Raw genomic sequence first — 19579 nt, forward strand, 5'->3', positions numbered from 1 at the left:
ATTAATTGAATCCACGGTAAGCTTATGCATCAAAAAAAGAATATAATTGCTACAGATTGGATTACAACGATTATAAAAAGCTAATATTTACAAAGAGAAAATCTTCAAAGACGACATCAAATGAGCTAGTTTGATACCCAAGATAATTGCTGTACTGCCCTGAAAAACAACAAAATTTTACGGTGCATTATCTAATTAAGCACAATCATCAGTTCCATTTAAAATAATATTTAACTTTATTTGAAAAAATAAAAAAAAAAGTTTTATTTTTCTGATTTCAGATTACAATTTTCAATTTGCATTTTTTTCATTTCCGAAAGAGCGGATTAAAGCTTTTCGAGTATAATGAAAAAATTAAGCAAATTATTATTACAATTATAAAGTTTCTTTAATTTTAAGTAACAAGATTCACACTCAGTATTTTTTGCTGATTTTACAAAAATTATTAATTAGTTTTAATGTTTAAAATTTTCTTTTTTTATTAGTTTAAGGCTTTTCTTTATTCATTATGTTAAATTCTAATAAAGTGATGTTGTTTCTTATGGATTATGATGAGATTTTTGATGATGAAGTTGGACTGTCGACAGAAAGTAAATTTGAATCAATTTGAGAATCTTAGGTTTGTAATGTATGTTAAATTCAAGTCGAAATTTGAATCTAAAATCGAGTTTTGAATCTACAATTTAGTTTTGATGTAACATATAGTTTGTCTAGAATTTTACACAACAGAAAGCCAAATAGGATCAGAATTGCTAACAATTTTTGAAAAAAATTCAAATTTCTCAAAACTTTTGTAATTTAATTTCAAAAATATTTCAAATTATTAAAAAAGAAAACCACATTTCAAATCAAATTCTAAACCATCGAGTAACTTCATTCATTTCAATCTCCACCTGCTCGACAGCCTCTACCATAAACTCAAGCAAATGCTCACACATTAATTAATAAATTAGACAGTAAAGTGGATGAGAGAATATGAAGATTTGTGTTTACAGTTGCTTGAGTTTAATTTCATCATAAACATCATCATTTTAATTAATACAAATGATAATAAATAATAAATATAAGTAAGTATAAAGATCTTAAAAGTTAAAAATACTTAAAAATCTAAATTGTTAATTACCCGGTTTATTTTGTAAAGTTAAATAAACTTAAGTCGATTGCAAAATAAATAAATAAATAAAAAAAATAGTTTATTATTTGGAATTTGTAGCAAATTAGGAGAATTTCATTTGATAATCAGTCGATTGAGTTGAATTGTAAGCATATACAACATTATTATATTCTTTTTTTTAAAATGCCCTTTAAATGCTTCACTGCCCATCATTAAACCAATCAATCTTAATGCTTTCATTTTCATCATCGGAATGTACAGATTGAGATGTTTAATGTGCCTAATTATGCGAGCAAACATTAAATGTAATTTACCACTTGCAGCTATCATTTACGGGTCAATTTTCATTCTTTTTTTATACTAATCTCAACCAAACTAATCGCACCAAATGAGGATTTTTTAATTACATTCAATTGAACATTAGAGCGAGTAAATGAGCAAATTTGTGTGTGTATGTATGTATTTATGCTTGTGTGAGTAAGTGAAGTGAGTTTGATAAATTAAAGTAATAAATTAAGTAAAGTGGTACATGATCTACTATTAGTTGTGGCATGTTCAACAATTTTTCTTTTTTTCTTCATTTTTTTAATTTATAACAATAATTTTATTAATAATAACAATTGAAATATATATTTTCTTATATATTCATTAAATATATGCTATAAAGCATTAGAAACTATGTTAATTAAGATTAAGATTTTTTTAATTTTTTGGAATTGCAAGTGTGCCAGAAAATCTTTAATTTTTTATTTCACGATTCATTAAATAAATCGATCAAATATTTTTTTTATGAAATATTATTGGTGCTTTTATTAATTTAATAAGTGCCAATTTGTAGAAAGTTGATTGAAGTTTGAATTCATTTCAAAATATTTGGTTTTAAACAATTTCTATAGAATTATAGATTTCAACGCAATTTTGAATTTAAAGCAAATTAAAAATTGAAAGTTTAAATTGATTTTTTTTAAAGTTTAACTTTTATAAAAAAATAAATTTTGAAGATGATTTGAATTTTAAACAAATTTCAATTTTTTTAAATTTTAACTTTTTCAATTCTAAATTTTCAACAATTAAAAGATTTTAAAATTTTAAATTCTTAGTAATTTCTAAAATTTTGAATTTTTAACATTTAACAATTTTGAAGTTTAACAACTTATCAATTCTGAAAATCAACAATTTTAAAAACTTAAAAACTTTTACAATTTTGAATTTGAATTAAACATTTAACAATTTTGAATAATAATTTTTAACAATTTTGAATTTTAACAATTTTTCAAATTTGAAACACCAATTCAATAAATACTTAAAACTTTCAATTTTCAACATTTTAAATTTTTTGAATTTTCAACAATTTTTAAGTTTAATTTTGGAAAACAATTTTTAACAATTTTTAAAATTTTTAAACAAAAATTTAAGAATTAACAATTTTTAAATAATTTTCAACAACAAAAAAAAAGTTACAATCAACAAACAGAAAGTCGCATCATAGAAATCGCAAAACTTCCTCGACACACTTGCAAGATACAAAAAAAAAAATCAATTATTTTTTGAGTATAATGGAAGGTACATAAATTAGCCGTTCAGAGGTCAAGTACTATAATATACAATGATACTTAGTTAATTCTTCTTTTTTAATAAATTACCCACCACAACACCGATAATTGAAGCTTTCCATTACTACATTGAATAGCTTCTTCCTTACTAGTTTTATGCTCAACTACATAGACTTAACTAGACATGACAACAAAACTGTTTTCTAAAAATTTTAACCAATTACCAAATTTATTATTCAGGGAGACCAAAATGAAAACTTTATCCTTAAAGTTTGGCCTGCCTAAAGTAATTTAGAGAAATTTATGTGAATTTTTGATGATAATTTTTTTGAGGTTATGAATGAAAATTAAGGCATTAGTAATAAGGATGCGAAATTCATAGCATGATGTCAATTTCACTTGTCTGCCTACCTACCGCACAGACAATAAAGTTCATATCCAAAAGCGAGGTGTTAAATTTAGTAGCCCCAAATGATCCATTCAAAAAACCATAAATCACATCGATTCCATTCACACAATTTCAATTTCACACCAATTTCTTTCCCATTTCTAATCATCTTTTCAAATTCAACCAAATAAAATGTTTCCAATCCATTATTTCTATTCAAATATTCAATTTTCTACAACCATAAAATGAATTGTGAAATTTAAAATTTGTAATCGATTTGAATTTTCTTGTTGTTGATTTGCAGGAGTTTTACAAAAATGTTAAGATTAATAAAATTGAATAATGTAGAGAGAGAATCTCAAAGTCTTATGATACTACATTCGCTAAAGCTCTAAAATTTCTTCATGCTTTTTTTTAAGAATAATTGAATAAATAAATTAAGTATTAAATAATTTTAGGACATTAAAATAGTTAAGAACATTTACGAATAAAGTCCAACAATTTTTTTCTTAGGTGTCACACGAACACTATTGTGTTGTTGAATTGTTGCAATATCGGCAGGTGAAGGAAGTGCTGCTGAGAATGTTGCGAGTGATTTCTCTTTCATTGATAATGAAAATGGCTTTGTACGTATGCATAAGAAGGCTGACGTAAGGCACGATGCGACAAGTATACCGAGGAGAATTACAAGTGTTATTGTGAAGCCTGGCGTTGTCATGCAAATGAGTCCGTCGTCGCGTGCTGGGAAGATCATTGTTTCTTGATTCGTTGAATTAAATTGATCGGCAATGGCAAATGTTAAATCTCCAGATGATACAACACGAATAACTTTATTTAATCCTACATCTTCGTTTTGTTCTGTTGAACGCTGTTTACGGCGACGCTCATCACGTTTTCGGCTTAAGTAATGATCGAGAGGACCTTGAGATTGTGGAGGTGGTGGTGGTGGACCGTATGATGATTCAGGTGAGACATTCAAGTGACCTTCAATTGCACCGCCTGTACTATGATCAGAGCATGGATCAGGACATTGATAACGGCAAATTTGAATTGTACATTGGAAGTGGACTTCCATTGAGTCAGGGAATTTGAAGGCTTGGAAGTGAGCATATGACAAAACTGATGCACTATTTCCGAAATTCTTTATCTTTGTGAACTTGCTCATGATTTTAGGTCTAGTAACACAACCGCGTTGGTCAACAAGTTGAATTGGAGCACGTTTTCCATCATGTGCCATACAATTTCTCACCAACATGTCAAATTTAGCATCATCGTCTTTAATAGCGAGAACCATTGTCATTGTCTGTCCAATTTTAACTAATCCTGATACTTCTGAAGCCCATGGACCTTTACCGACTTGAATTTGCATCCAGCATCCAACATTATCACCAGCGAAATCAGCACGAACAACATCAAGCATATCGACAGGGAATGGACGGAATGTAACACTCTTTTCATATTGATCATGCCATGTACAACGCAATTTACGTGCTTGATCCCATACCTCTTGAACTTGTGGATCATATTGAATAACAACAATATTTTCAAAGAAGTTTCCGGAACCAGATTCATATCCATAATTTCCATTTTCTGTATTTCCAGCTGTACCACATTGATGAATACCAATATCGAATTGTGCTGATGTACGTCCTAAGTTTGCAGGAATATGAACACAACTTGGATTACTATAATGGCCCTTTGAGAAGACGATACCGTAGAATGGCTTATCAAACTGAACAAATACTTTCATGCCTTGTTTCTCACACTTAACATCAAGGGATACAATTTTTGCCATGTCTGGAACTGGAGCTGACCATAAATCATTTCCATTTAACGGTGCACCATAAAGCTTTTCACTAATTTCTGATGCTGCTGCATGTTGTTGTTGTTGCTGCTGTTGTTGTTGTTGTGATGGAGGTGCAACGTGATTATGATGAGGAATTGGACCATGTGGGATATTATGAGTAATTGGACCAAGTCCAATTTTTGGTGGAAGTGGTCCTTTCTTTGGTCCATGATGTAAGAATTGTGGATGTGATGGCGGTGGCGGCGGTGGTCCATGATAAGCCATATGTGGTGGTGTTCCATGTCCAAAAGGTTGACCTACTCCAATATGCTTTGGAATGCCTATGAGAAATTAAGTTTCAGATTATTGTAAAAATGGAATTTTAACAAAGAATTCCTCACCTTGAACTTGTACAACGTGTCCGGGCGGTGGATGAACTTTTTGCTCTTGTTCGACAGTCTCAAGTGCCACCTGATCATTATTTTCATCACGCTTTTCGGTATCTTCAGGTGAAACTGATTTGACAACTTCAACATCGTCTGCAATCGAATACTGTGAATGCATAAAAAGAAGAAAATTTTATAAAAAAAATCATGTAAGAGAAAGTTTTTCTAGAACGATGTGCGCGTTGAGATCATGAGAAAGTCATAAAAATAAGCAGCATAAAGGCAATCTCATCACATTCAACAGCACAAGATCTTCACTCTCGTTGACTGTCTCAGACAATAACAATAATAATTCTGATTATTTTGCATAAAATAACAAATTTCTCTCAACATTTAAATGAGTGTCGACAAACGAACAATGTGATCCAAAAATGGACAAATGGAGCTACCAAACATAATCGTTATCACCTTGAGAGATCACTTCAATCAAAACTTTGTCCGCCCCGGGAAAAAAAAGCTTAAAAATTTTGTTTGTTTCGGAATTTTACAAAAATTATGAGATGCATTGCAGAATATCAGCAATGCTGACAGAAGCAATTCATCTGTTTGTTTACCATGAATGAGAAAATTACTGTCCATCACTCCGAATAATTCCCACATCATAATAATATGCCATATCATGCGCTACCGGATCAGATAGTCAGTTAGATATGATGGTGGGCATAAGAAAGTGTGCTGATGTCCGCTAACAATAAATTCCATGCCATATGGTTTTCTATTTTCATGCTGTTATTGCTAATGCAGTGATCGCAAAAAAGGGAAGAAGAAAAAGTTGCACGGATAGGACAGAAACATTGATATTCTACATAAAGATTTCCATTCTCATTAATTCATCAACGGCAATCCGTCTGCTGTGGCCATTTATGAGATGTAGAAACATGTTTCTCATTTGAACCGTATGAGTTTGATAAAAAATACATATATATAGCATCCGTTTGACTTTAAGTTATGCTTTGGAATGTAACAGTGCAATTAAATAGTCTCGAGACTTGAATTTATGTACTCGAGTGAACTCGATGACAAACAAAGTTGCGTGAATTATTGGAAAGTTGGATGCACTTAAAATATTCTGTGTACAGATCGAGATATGTCATCATCATCATAACTATAATTTTCATTGTTATTATTATTTACTTCACACATTCTTAAATGTACATTTGTTTTATGACAGCACGTGCATAAAGACGAGAAAATTTATGCATCAAGTGGAATTTAAATAATAAAAGAATTGCAAATCTTTTGACTTTCATTTTGGTCTTTATAAGTACAGTATAGAGTGTAGTGTCAACATTTCATTTTCACACCTTTCATGCAAATTTTAAAATTCTTTTTTTTATAGCCTTTGTTAGATGAGGTCAGTGACATAAATTTTATATTTGCTTGATTGAGGAGAAATGAGATATGTCTGTATTATTACAATGGATATTCATTTAGATCTCAAAAATAAATATATTCAAACGATAAGCATCTTAGTGCCAATTTACAGGCTCAATTTAGTTATAGCACTTTTAGCAAGGCTTTAATTAACTTTATGCTTCGGTATTTTAAAAGTGAAATTTTTTTTCACAGCTTAATTTAGTTAATAAACCTCTAAATTCACATAATTTTCATATTGAATGACTGCGTTATTACCTGGTTTACAGCTTGTGATTCTTAAAATTGGTTGAAACTCAATAAAACTAGCAATTTTTAAGTTTTTACACGCTTTTTTGACATTTTTAGTCAAGTAAACAAACTTTTTTTTTGCTTCAATTGATGCGAAAATGTGAAGTTGAAATTTTGAAAATTCAAATTCCGTTAATTGCTTAAATTCATTAAAATGAAGATAAAATACAAGTTTCACACTTAAAATGCATTCAAATTCATATAAATGACTTCCAAGTATCCATAAAATTAATAAAGCAATAAAATTTCTCCTGTAAAATTTGCTCTTAATTAAGAAATGACTTTCAAGCAAATAATTAACATGAAAAAACCTTCAATCTAATTAACTCGAAAAGTCATTAACTAAATGTTTATCACCACTTAAAGATGATCATTCTCAAATCGCAGAGCCATGAAATTTTTTATGGATATCTCGAGCTAAATTAATGGCATTTCACCATCGCGATTGTTTGTTTTTATATACGACAGAAATATAAGACTTAATATGCATTCTTTAACTCATAATTTTTGATATTCTCTCTTTCTCGTGTCATACATAAAAGATCTGTTGTCGATGTCTCATTCCAATAACATACATATATGTGAGCATAACATTACCAACAATTTAAATACAACGCTGATAGCACGTAAGGTATAAAAATACCAAAAAAATAAGGTGACATCGTTGCATGACAAAATATTTGTCTTCGATTATCATCTGACAACACAGAGAAAGACGAGGTAGAAAAGAATTGATAGGGACAGCATAAAAGAGTTTCACTCAGCAACAAGCAATGTTAATTATAGATGCATAATATGACAATAAGTTATTCTAAATATTTATAATGTTTTGGGGTATCGATGATGCCATTTAGTCGTGACCTACTTTCAGTGTGGACTATCCATCCACGCTTAATAAAAAAAGAAGAGAATTTCATATAACATGCCTCATTTCCATTCATTAACTTCATTATTCCATTGAGTATCTACAACCACAGATTTTTGTTTTTAAATAGTGGTCAAATTTAATGAAATCGAAAATACTAGTTGGAATGAGTAAGAACTTGTTGGATGTAAATATACAAAAATAGTGGTTAAGTAGGCGATGGAATGTTGTGCGAGGAACTTAAGCGCATTATGTGTTATATTTAATCAACGGCTTTTTAAAAATTCAAAAATTTGCATCTACTTGAAGTTCAAAATTTGATATTTTTGACTATGAAAACTTCATTTTAGTAATCAGTTCAGAATCTTATGGAAAACTATCAGTTTTCTGACTAATAAAGACCAAAATCTACTCAATCTCTCAGTCATCAAGTCAAAGCAGTCACACAACTGCTCAATTTCCACAAAAACATCCCAAAAATCAAACAGAATGTGTGGTTAGTGCCGACAGACAAGTCAATATTCATGTCATGTAAGTGAAATTAAGATCTTTATCACATACACAAAAATAAAATACTCAAATGATCAATATTTGGAATAGAAATTGACATGTATGTATACATTTAATAGCCTAAATACCATTCAATCAGATATATCGATATATTTATAAATGAAAAGGAACAAGAAATGAGTTTACAGTGAAAATTTCAAGACGAATAAAGCAAGTCAAAGGGTTAAATATGAAACAAAAATAATATTTTCATGGGCGTTGCTGTTAAAACGCTTGCTTTAATATTGTTTACCCCGTGGATACTCAATAATAACGGCTATTTATCTCATTAATCATTAAAGATTCGTAAGACATCGTTGCACCAAAAAAATATGATTTATTGCATTCGTTTATCGGTAGAAGAAATTCCTTCAATTTCATGTTTCACGCATATTTTTACAAGCTGGTGTGAAAATCTGTTCATTTTGATTAAGTTGTGAAACTTTCAGGATTTTTGAGTGGTTTTCTGGTTATTGAAGGCAAAAAATTTATATTTTTTTACTGAACGCACTATTGATGCGAAACTTTTTGTTACTGAATACACCTTTGATGCGAAGCATTTTTGATGCTAAACTTTGTTTACTGAATACACTTGAGATGCGAAATTTTTTTACTGAATACACTTAAGATGCGAAATTAATTTTTACTGAATACACTAAAGATGCGAAACATTTTACACACATTTCTCATCATACGCACTTAACATCCAGCAACTACATTATTCTGTCCGACAAAGCCTTCAAAACCAGCTTGATGTTTACTTTTTTCAAAAAATCTCCAGCTTTTAGAAAGCCTTTCAATTTCAATTTGCTTAACATATCAATTGTTCGCAAATTGAATTCCACTGTCTATCTATGTATTTTCATGTTTGGTTGGTCCATTCCATTTTTGGTCAATCGTTTCCTGTTCTTTTTCATACTATTGTTATTATTATTATCATCATATTGCGAAATTAAAGCGCAACAATCTAAAGCGGGAAGTGGAGTGAGATTCAATCCATTAATCATTCAACTCAACTGGCGAATGAAGAAAGCTCAAAAAGAATGATGACGCACTTTAAGCGATTTATCTCGCTCGAATCATTTTACAATTTCTTTTACTTTACTTAATGATACAATGTATAAGTACATAAATGAAATTCTTTGCGAAAAATGAGAGTTTTTAAGCTATTGGGCAAAGAGTTTTGTGCGTAATTATCATCATCATCATCATACCTTTCTGCATTTCATGTATTTTCCTTCCCTACTAATGAGAATATGAAGTGAAATGAGTGAAGAATGAAGACGATATGAAGGAATGTTGAATGAGTAAAGGTCGAGTAAGTGAATAACTCTTTAATTGGCGTAAAATTAAGTGTGTTTTGGTTGTTGAGGTTATGAATTTGCTTATTGATGCTAATATTCAAAGGATGTTTCGTCAAAAGTTCTGCTTCTAAAGTGTATTCAGTGAAAAAATTCTGCTCCAAAAGTGCGTTCAGTAAAAAATTTCTGCTTCAAAAGTGCGTTCAGTGAGAATTTCTGCCTCAAAAGTGTTTCGTTCAGTGACAATTTTTGCATCAAAAGTGCATTCAGTGAAAATTTTGCCCCAATACTGTATTCAATGACAATTTTTTTCAAAAGTGCGTTCAGTAACAAATTTTGCTTCAAAAGTGCGTTCAGAGACAAATTCTGCTTCAAAAGTGTATTCAGTGAATATTTTTGCGTCAAAAGTGTATTCAGTAACAATTCTTGCATGAAAAGTACGTTCAGTGACTATCTTTGCATCAAAGGACTGTTAAATGAAGCGATTTCTCCGAATCTACAAAGCCTAAAGTGCTAAGTCCAACAAAATCCACTCAAAAAAGTTCAAAGCTCACCAACCTTACATTACATACTAATCACTCTCTCCAAAAAATTTATTACTCTAGATATTCATTTGAATAGATGTCCGATTCATTCACTTTTATATGAAGTTCTCACAAACAATAGATTATTTATGGAGCATTATAATGTAAAGAAATTTATATGATGACACAGCAGAAAAAAGCCACAACATTGTAAGTAAAGTAATAAAATATATAAAAAAGTAATCTTTTCCATTTACAAAGTCTATTAGACTTTATACAAAGGAGGAACAAAAAGCAAAGTGGATTTACATAGCAAATAAGTTATATTTTTTCCATTTACAAAGTCTATTAGACTTTATACAAAGGAGGAACAAAAAGCGAAGTGGATTTACATAGCAAATAAGTTATATTTTTGAGAAATTTTATCAAATTAGCTTCTTAAATGATCAAATTTAGTTCCAACACACTATTTTAAATGAAAATCATCTGTTATAGTTCTCACACAGTCACAATTATCAGGAAATACTTCAAATTCCTATTAAATCACATCTAATCTTAATTTCTCATGCCTATCATCCACAAAACATAATTTGATCATCCAATTACTCAAAAAATTTCTTTAACAGATGTTATAGCCACAAATAATCAAACATATAAATCAATTCATTTCCATAACAGATGCTTCCATGAAATATTTAGAGCAATTTTCCAAAAAATTTGTTCATCATTTGTCTATACGCAATTAATTATGCTTGTCACATTTGTTTAATGCTACCATTTGATTGAGCGTTAAATTTCCTTCTTTCTCTTGTCTCTTTGTGGCTGTTCCTCTCTCACGTGGTTCCATGTGACCCAATTTTACATTATCTACTTCTTAATGAAAGGCTGTTTTTTGAATGAATCAAGAGAAATAAAAGACAATAAAAAGAAAAAATTCCCTACCCAAAAAAAATATTTATGTCTTCAAGTTCTTCTGTTTATCGATTAGACGTGGTCCGTTTAGATGATTACTTATGTATGCTAAATTTTATGAAGCAATAAGAAGAATAATAAATGAATTTAGAGAATTTGTAGATTGAAAACAGGAAAGAAAAGTTTTGGCGTTGTGGCATGAATTTCTAGTTTCGTTGGAATTAAATGCTTGGTGACAAATTTGCTTAATTGGCTGTAAAATTTTGACAATTTGATTTTCTAACATGTTATTGAGGATTTATGTATGTAAACAGCTTATAGCTGAATTTTTGATGCTTTTAGTGATGATCAGCAAGCTTTGTAGTACATAACCTCAAAATTCCGCAAAAACACAACATTAGCCATCAAATTCCTCAATAATTCAGCTATCCAAGTCTGTCATGTTTGATCATTTACATTAAAGACATGCGGATGTTGCGAATAAAGAGGTATTAAAATTTATGAGATGCATGCATCCTTTTAACCATCTCAATCTGTTACAGTAGCATTAATTTCATTAAAAACAATGTTAACATGTCTGGAAATCTTGTTATGTTGTACCACTGTTGTGTTATGACCTTGCTGATGTAAATTTTTTGTTTTGTAGTTATTCGCAATTGACTGCATTTTTTTGACTGAATATTATATTCATGGGAAGAGGTCGCATAAATCCTTATGTAGATGAATGTAGCAGATAATTATTTGAGTACATTTTATGTTTGTAATAAAAGCTTTCCGATACAAGGCATCTTTACTGCAGTTAAATGTTTTGGTATGAATTTATGCGGATGTTAAGTTTTGGAATTCCAGGTTAAAGAGATTATTGAATTTTTGTGCGATTATTGGTGATTTTGCATGAGTTGGAAGCTGTGGGAAGCTATTGAGTCTTCAAAGATGATCTTTAATGTTTGACTTTTTAAAATTTTGGGATTTTTGCTGTAAATTTCCTATTTTTGATGAATATTTGAGAATAATTAGGCAAAAATACACTTTATTTCTATGTAGTGAACTGCATTTGAGTTTAAACTCAGTATTTATAGTCTAATAATTAAATTAAAGTAACTTTTACTAGCTTAGCGTTCAGTTTTTGCTAAAATACTGAAAATTAAAACAAAAATAAACAGGGCTTGCAACTAAGAATATTTTCTAAGAAATTCAAAATTAATTAATCCGTTAAAACATTCTAAAACATACAAAAAAACAAAAGTAATCAAAATAATTCCAAGTATATTGAAAATACCAAGATTACCATTCCCACAGCAATCTACAACACCATAAGTACCATAATAATACAATAATAACTATGTGTTCTGATAATCTCAGCAGCATACATCACGTTTCAGACTCCAAATGAAAGTAAAAGCTACATATTTTTCATCTCGATAAAATCACAACATGTCAAAAGTAGTGAAAACATTTTCTAAACAAAATAATACATAATAATTGCAATAAAGTATAGGAATTGTAAATACATAAAATTGAAATCATAGCACAAATAACATACACAACAGCAGCAGCATATGGTACAATTTTTTTTTATTTTCTTAATTTAACCATCAACACAGATGATAAACACTTTTGAATTGCACCTAAATGAACAGTTTAAAAATGCTTTAATAGTGAAAATTAGTCTCTTTTCTTCCCTATTTATCAACTCATTAAAATCTCGTTTAACATGCTTGCATCGCTTAATAGTCACAGAGCATATAAAGACGAACGCTTGAAAAGAAGCTGAAACGTGAACATAAAATTGCGCACAGATGATAACAGTGAGAGGCACAAGAGTGTTGAAATAATTTATGCTTCAATTGCATTCTTAGCGAATGCCTATTTGAGTTAATAAGAGTTAAACTACGTGCTTCGTATTGTATTTTGTGATTTAGAAGCATTGATAAGCAAAGAGATGTTATTGAGTAAAATGTCTAATTATAGGCGTGCAGGCATCAGTAGAAGGTTAATTGGCGCTAAAGTGGGCTTGCTGCTGCTATTTTTTTTTTCTTTTTCTCTCTTGCTTGCAACCCGTACATTGTGGAATTTATGATGGGAAAAAAAAGAGTCTACACACCGATAAGCAACAAGCTACACTAAAGAATGTAAAAGAAAGCGAAACCTCACCGCAGTGATCAATTAAGATCGAAATGAAAAATGAATAATAAAAAAAAGCCATCACCGCACGATCAATGAACACTTATGACACATTCATATGAACTTTAATAAATTAAGTAAGCACCTAAAATTCGATTAAGTTTAAGCTGAATAGAAATATTTCCAGCTTTTGTTTAATCAACAAGAGAAGTCAGCATGATGTGATAGTCAATTAATTCAATGGAATTAAGAATAGTTTCCGTCATGTGAATTCTCTCCCCTTTCGAACCACGCATGATCGAACTTAATTTCACTTGACTATTGACTCTTTGGACTCACTATATCTTGTGACATTAATCCAAATTGAAATTGCTCTAAATGGAGTGCCAAAAAAACCAATCAACGGTCAGTGAGAGTTGTGTCTCAATGCTGTATAAAAAAGCGGTCATTTAGGGAAATTTGCGCACGGCATAAAAGAAGGCAATTCGGGGAGAGAATAGTACAGAGCGAGGAGAAGAGAAAGAATTAATTGCCAATCATATAGAGTTGCCAATATAATTGGCACAACAACCGAAAATAAGAGTATTATTTTGCCGCAAGTGCTTTTTATTATTTTTTTTTTTCTTTCTTTCCCTTTCTTTTTCAGAGGAAGGAAAAATGTGTTTGATAGGTTCATTGAACATTGGGAGATTGGAACGCAGTTGGATGAGGATGAATATTAAGGAATTGAGGGAATTTAATGTAAATTCTATAGTCAGGTTTAGAGCTTCTCGAAGTCAGGATTACCTAAGTTAGAGTTGAACTGAACTCAAATGGACTAGCTCAGAAATTGATTGTTTTGGATGTTCCATTGGCTATTCCTGAACTCCATCTAGCTTGTCCTTGAAGTCTAACCACAGCAATAGACGCAGAACAACAAAGAAAGTGGCTATTATAGCCAGAAGCAGAATCCTGTTAATACAGATTAGTCCAGTAACACAATAGGAACCATGCAGCTATCAACATTCATACATTCCAAAATTCATCCTTGCAATGTCATTCCCAACTTTCTTTTAAAATTACCCACAGCCTTCAATTCCACAAAATAATAAAACAAGAAGCTAACGCCACTTCCCGAATTTCACTTTTACAGCATGCATATCCCACCCACCCAAAACGCTTCCTCATCCATGCCGTGCAGCTCATGTCAATAAATGTGCTAAAAAAAATTTCGAGTGTTTGTCTTATTTCGCTTCTTTGTGCGCCCGCAAAAAACTTTGTGTACACGAAACTGCGCCAACCGAAATTCTTTCTGTGTTGTGTGTATATATACAGTCATACATGATATCGAAAACATTAATTTTATAAGCGATTTTTTTGTCTTCTTTTCTCTCTCCGCAATGAGAGAATTTGTGTATGAAGCAATAAAACCATAAAAGCAGGCGAACAACAAAAAAAAAGCAAATTTGTGATAATAAAAAAAAGAAAGAGATCTCAAACAGGTCATGTACGTACGAAACAACCTGTGACTCTTATGGAGCCTCGCAGTTGAATATAGGTTAAACGTGAAAAGGCACGATTATTTATATCAAGTGCCATTTGGTCGGTTCTTTTATTTTGATTTTACTCAATAGATAATTGTGACGACGCAATAAATGTTGCTGGCTGGCTTTTTGAGTATTTTTGACATTGATTGTTGAGGAACTTGTTTTTTTGGTAACTTGATGCTTGAAATTTGATCGATATTAAAGGAATATGATGAATTGTCGAGCAGGAATAGTTTTATCACTTGAAATTGATCAGAATTTAGGAATTGGACATTGATCAGTGTTATGCTGACTTCATCAGCATCAATTGGAATTTAGGTCTCAATACATGTTTCTTTGGTGACCAATATTAAGCTTTTACAATCAAAAAATTCAAATATTGTCCCTATTTCTCTCAAAACATCAAGCATCATCGCGTACCGTCATATCCACTCAAAAATATTCTCATAACCTCAACAGCAATCAAAGATGAAAAGAAAATCAATTCCAAAAAGTCAAAACCTTAATGACATTTGACGGAGATCTTCGTCAGACGCAAACTCATGTCTGTATAGAGTTTCAAGCTTCGATATCAAATATTGTTCTTCATTACACCAAAATTGTAAAAGTGAACAAGCATGGGGAGAGACGCAGACGAGTGTGTAGAATAACAAGACATTTAATGCTTTCATTTAATCGCTATCAACATCCGATATCGTCGTTAGTCAATATATCTATACATTTATGTGCAAAACATATCATTTGATGTGAATATGTGTAACTTGATGATGATGATGAAGGAGAAGGAAAAAAAATAGAAATTGAAAATCACGACTTCTTTCCCATTCTGATTATCTATGACCATTTGGGCTGTGATGAGAATACATATAGTTTTTTTTATGGAGATGCTTTCTTCTTGCTGCATGCACACTTTCCTCACTTAATTTTTTGACTCCATATGTGAACTTTTTGATGCTTTTTGCAAAGTTTTTTGTGAGAATGGTTGGAGGTTTGGCTGTTTTGGATGGATATGGCTTGTGCGTAAGTTGCAAGGTGTGTTAGCAGTTTATACATTGTAAAATTAAGGCATGATACGTCCGCTGTTTTATTAATCATATGCTAAAATCAAACAAATGAGTCAAAATGGCTCGGTGGCGGAATGGTTAAAAACTTCGGTACATAACTATTGCAACACCGATCCAGCGGTCATGGGTTCGAGACTCGACCAAAGAACCTCTTTTTCTTGTTCTTTTTCGAATCGTATGAGGTGGAATTACGACTTACTGCAACACTTTGAAGTCTACAAGGAATAATGTCCACCACAGAAGTGTTTCCAGATTCTAAAATAAACTATAATCTTAGTTTTGAATTCGACCCAACTTAAGCATTCATTCCCCCTACAAATCACCTAAAATTCGCACCATTCCCTCACATCAGTCAACCTTCTTACTTCCCAAACTCTCGTTTTTTCACACAAATCTTTCTTATTTGCGATGCGAATTGAATATAAAGAATTATTTTGGAATCATTGTAACAATAAAGAGAAATTGAATAATTTCCAAGACTCTTTTATTGTGGTTATTGATCACAGTTTGAGGATGATGATCATAATTGGTTAGGGTCATCACTTCTTTTTGTTGATTCATTTTAAATGGACGTGCCGATGAAATCGATATCTTTTTATTGAATGTTTATTGTTCGCAATTGGGCGTTTATGGTAAAATATATAAAAAAATATTGCAATTGTCATGGACGAAAGAATTGCTCATAATCAGTCATTATTATGTTGTGTCTACATAAATGGCTTACACAGCCAGACGACTTTCGTTTTAAGAATTATTATTTTGTGTGCAAAATTTCTACTTACATGCAGCGATCCCAGGAGGAGGAAACTTATAAGCAATATTGTACACCTCATTTTTGTGTCTCGTCTACTCCGTTCTCAAGCTTTTACTAATTGGCTGAAATGAAATAAGAGAGAAAATATTTTTTAATTAATTAAACATTTCCTTTTGTGACTCACAAAAATAAAATAATCAAGTGTCATAATGGTCAACAGATATGTGTCACACGTTGCAATAGATTGAGACAATAAACATTTTTATTTTATTTTTATTGCAATCATCATACATATAAAGAACTATAATAATAGTGATTATCGCCAATAAAAGTGGATTTCTCACGCTTGATCATCTCATGCATGATGATGATCGTGAATGTGGAAGGAAGTAATGAGTTAAGATTTTAATTGAATGTGGAAGACGGTGCAGAAATCATAAAAGTTCATGATTATATAAATTAACACTTTTTATTTCGTTTTGGATGTTATTTCTCTCAATTTTAGGGATGTGTCATTCTTTTAGGAACCGTTCACTTATTAAGTGACGCAAAAAATCGAATTTTTGGCACAATAGATCATTTTGTCTAATAAATTAAGTTGTAAAAGTGGCTTGATAGCTCAGTTGGTAAGGTGCGGATCACGAAAGTTTGTGTGGAATTTGGTCTCCAGGGTTCGAACCCCACCATAAGCCATCTGATTTTTGAGAAGTTTAGATACTTCAGCTTCTTAGATACAGCAGTTTAAGGCGTAAAATTAAGAATTGGGCAACCTGAGAAAGTCCCGAGAATTGAGAAAGGACAGGCTCGGGTTGTTGCTTGTAGTCGATTTTCTCAAGTGTAGTCTATGTTATACCATTGCCACACAAGATACAATGACTATAGTTAATCCGAAAACTTGCCCCTAGTCCCAATAAACAGCCTAATAACAAAAGGATGCAATTAACGTTAAACTATAAAACTAAAATGCTGTCATAAAAAACAAAATTGCAATTTTTTCGATTATTTTCAAGCAATATCATAACGAGTATCCATAGGCCAGTAGTAATTGCCTTATAAATTGCCATAAATATAATGCAATTCCCACAAGTTCCCAGGAAACTCATTCCTTCGTTTAATAATCCATAAAAAAAATTTATGCTCAAAACTTTTTACCTCATTTTAATTACATACATATGTAATCATGAGAAAGTAATTATTATTTTCAAGAACTACTGCTTCCCGAGCGACGCAAATGAAGAAACTCCGGCAGGGAGCTTTAAAGGCGCCGTTAAACCACTTTTATTAACATTAAACGGAAGTCAAAGGAGGAATATGGACATCAAACGGAGTCTGCTTTCATCTGGGGTTGATAAAAGAGCTTTAACGGAGCCTAAAACCTCCTGCGGAGCCATCTTCAGCTATGTCGCTCGGGCTTAAACCAGAAAAAGAAGAAGATCCATGTAACTTAATTAACAGACCAGAAACAAAATTATCAAAATCCTTCGCCAAATGATAATATTTTACAGTTAAATATTGTCAAAAATGTGGCATTAAATTATCAGTAATATTTATTATATTCCATAAAAACGTTTACACTTTAATTATTTCATCATAAAAATAAAGCCAAACATAAACAGAAGTAAAAACAGGAATCGCGGATACTTTTTATGAGTAAATAAGACAATCTCTTAACATTTTTATTTATGACTGACTATATCCATCAACTTTGTTTAATGAGCAATCTTCATATTTGTTTTAAAATTTATGATTTTTTTGACGATATTTATGTAGGTTTTTTTCGTGTCAATGACAGTAACACAAAATGAGACAAACAGTCATTGGAATGCCAATAACATTTTATTTTCACTTTGGCTTCCCTATCCAGAAAGAGAAATGAAAGGAACGTCGACTTTAATATGTGCGTGAAAAAGTGCAATCACTTTTAATTTGCAGACACGAATATATACACATCAGGTTCGTAAATTCTTCTTTGATAACTGCATTTTTTGTATGTTGTGTCCCAATTTTTTATTTACGCTTCCCTTTTTATCTCCCTTCCTTTCCCATTGGCAATATTTATGAGAAAAAAAAATTATTTTTAATGAAAAGAAGAGGAAAAAAAATGAAAATTATTCACCCAAAAATATAAAACAAAAAAGCATTGATGAGAAAATGTTGCAAGTAAGGAATAGTTGTTGATGTTAGACTTTGATGATGTTGGCGCAGTTTTGGAATATTTAGGTTTCAGAAGATTTTAAACAGAATCAGAAGCTTGTTACTTCGTTTTTAGTTGGAATTCACAAGGGAAACGGCGATCAGGAACTCCAAAAGCTACGCAGCGCAGAATAATGATGAAAACATGTCAACTCAATATGCGTACAGAGAATTTACGCAAGGTAAGTGACTAAGTCAGATAAAAAGCCTTTTGTTGTCAACTAATCTCCCTCAATTGGGCATCACAAGAAGTCATGGAAGGAAGCTGTCAATAGAGACAGTATTGCACTTGAAATGAGGAATTGGCAAGCCGTAGCCAGCTATAGGCTATTTTAAGGTGACTTCTATGGAATGCTATTTATCACAGTTGATCTGTATGCCCAGGGAAGTAAGTAAGTTCAAAATGAACAACCTAGCAACAAATCGCAAAACCAAAACTACAAGACAAACTGCAATCCCACCAAAAACCATCCACAGAACCCTTCACCTCAAAATCAAATCCCATAAAAAAAATGTGAAGAAGAAAAAAATTCAATTTCATTTTCTATATTGTGACTTGACCTATTTCAATCCTAAAGGTATACACAACACACATATCACATCGAAATGGAATTATAAAGAGTTTCCGTTTATGCTGAGCATCGCTGATGTGATTGTAATATTCAATATTGAAAGAAAAAAAATAAAAGCTTCTTTCAATATCATTAAAATAATAAAAAAAGGCAAGTAAGTAAAGAGAAATGTAAGAAAGATATCAATGCCCGAACATAAAAGAAATCTGCATATTTTTGCCTCAAGATCTCTCAAGAAGTGAG

At 31.2% G+C, this 19579-nt stretch overlaps 1 protein-coding gene across 1 annotated transcript in view; it reads right to left on the reverse strand.

Moving 5' to 3' along the window:
- Positions 1-3536: 3536 nt before the first annotated feature.
- The window catches only part of dy (transmembrane protein dusky), a 31004-nt gene continuing 14961 nt past the window's right edge, over positions 3537-19579 (reverse strand). The window contains exons 2-4 of the mRNA XM_070646298.1: positions 16600-16693; positions 5243-5393; positions 3537-5182 (exon numbers count right to left, since the gene is read on the reverse strand). Coding sequence (XP_070502399.1) covers positions 3537-5182; positions 5243-5393; positions 16600-16650 — 1848 coding nt within the window. The 5' untranslated portion in view covers positions 16651-16693. The remainder of the gene's footprint in view (positions 5183-5242; positions 5394-16599; positions 16694-19579) is intronic.

The sequence above is a fragment of the Chironomus tepperi genome, unplaced genomic scaffold (genome assembly GCF_022539635.2).
Source record: "Chironomus tepperi strain 1889 unplaced genomic scaffold, CSIRO-AGI_Ctep_v1 contig_359, whole genome shotgun sequence".
Taxonomy (NCBI): domain Eukaryota; kingdom Metazoa; phylum Arthropoda; class Insecta; order Diptera; family Chironomidae; genus Chironomus; species Chironomus tepperi.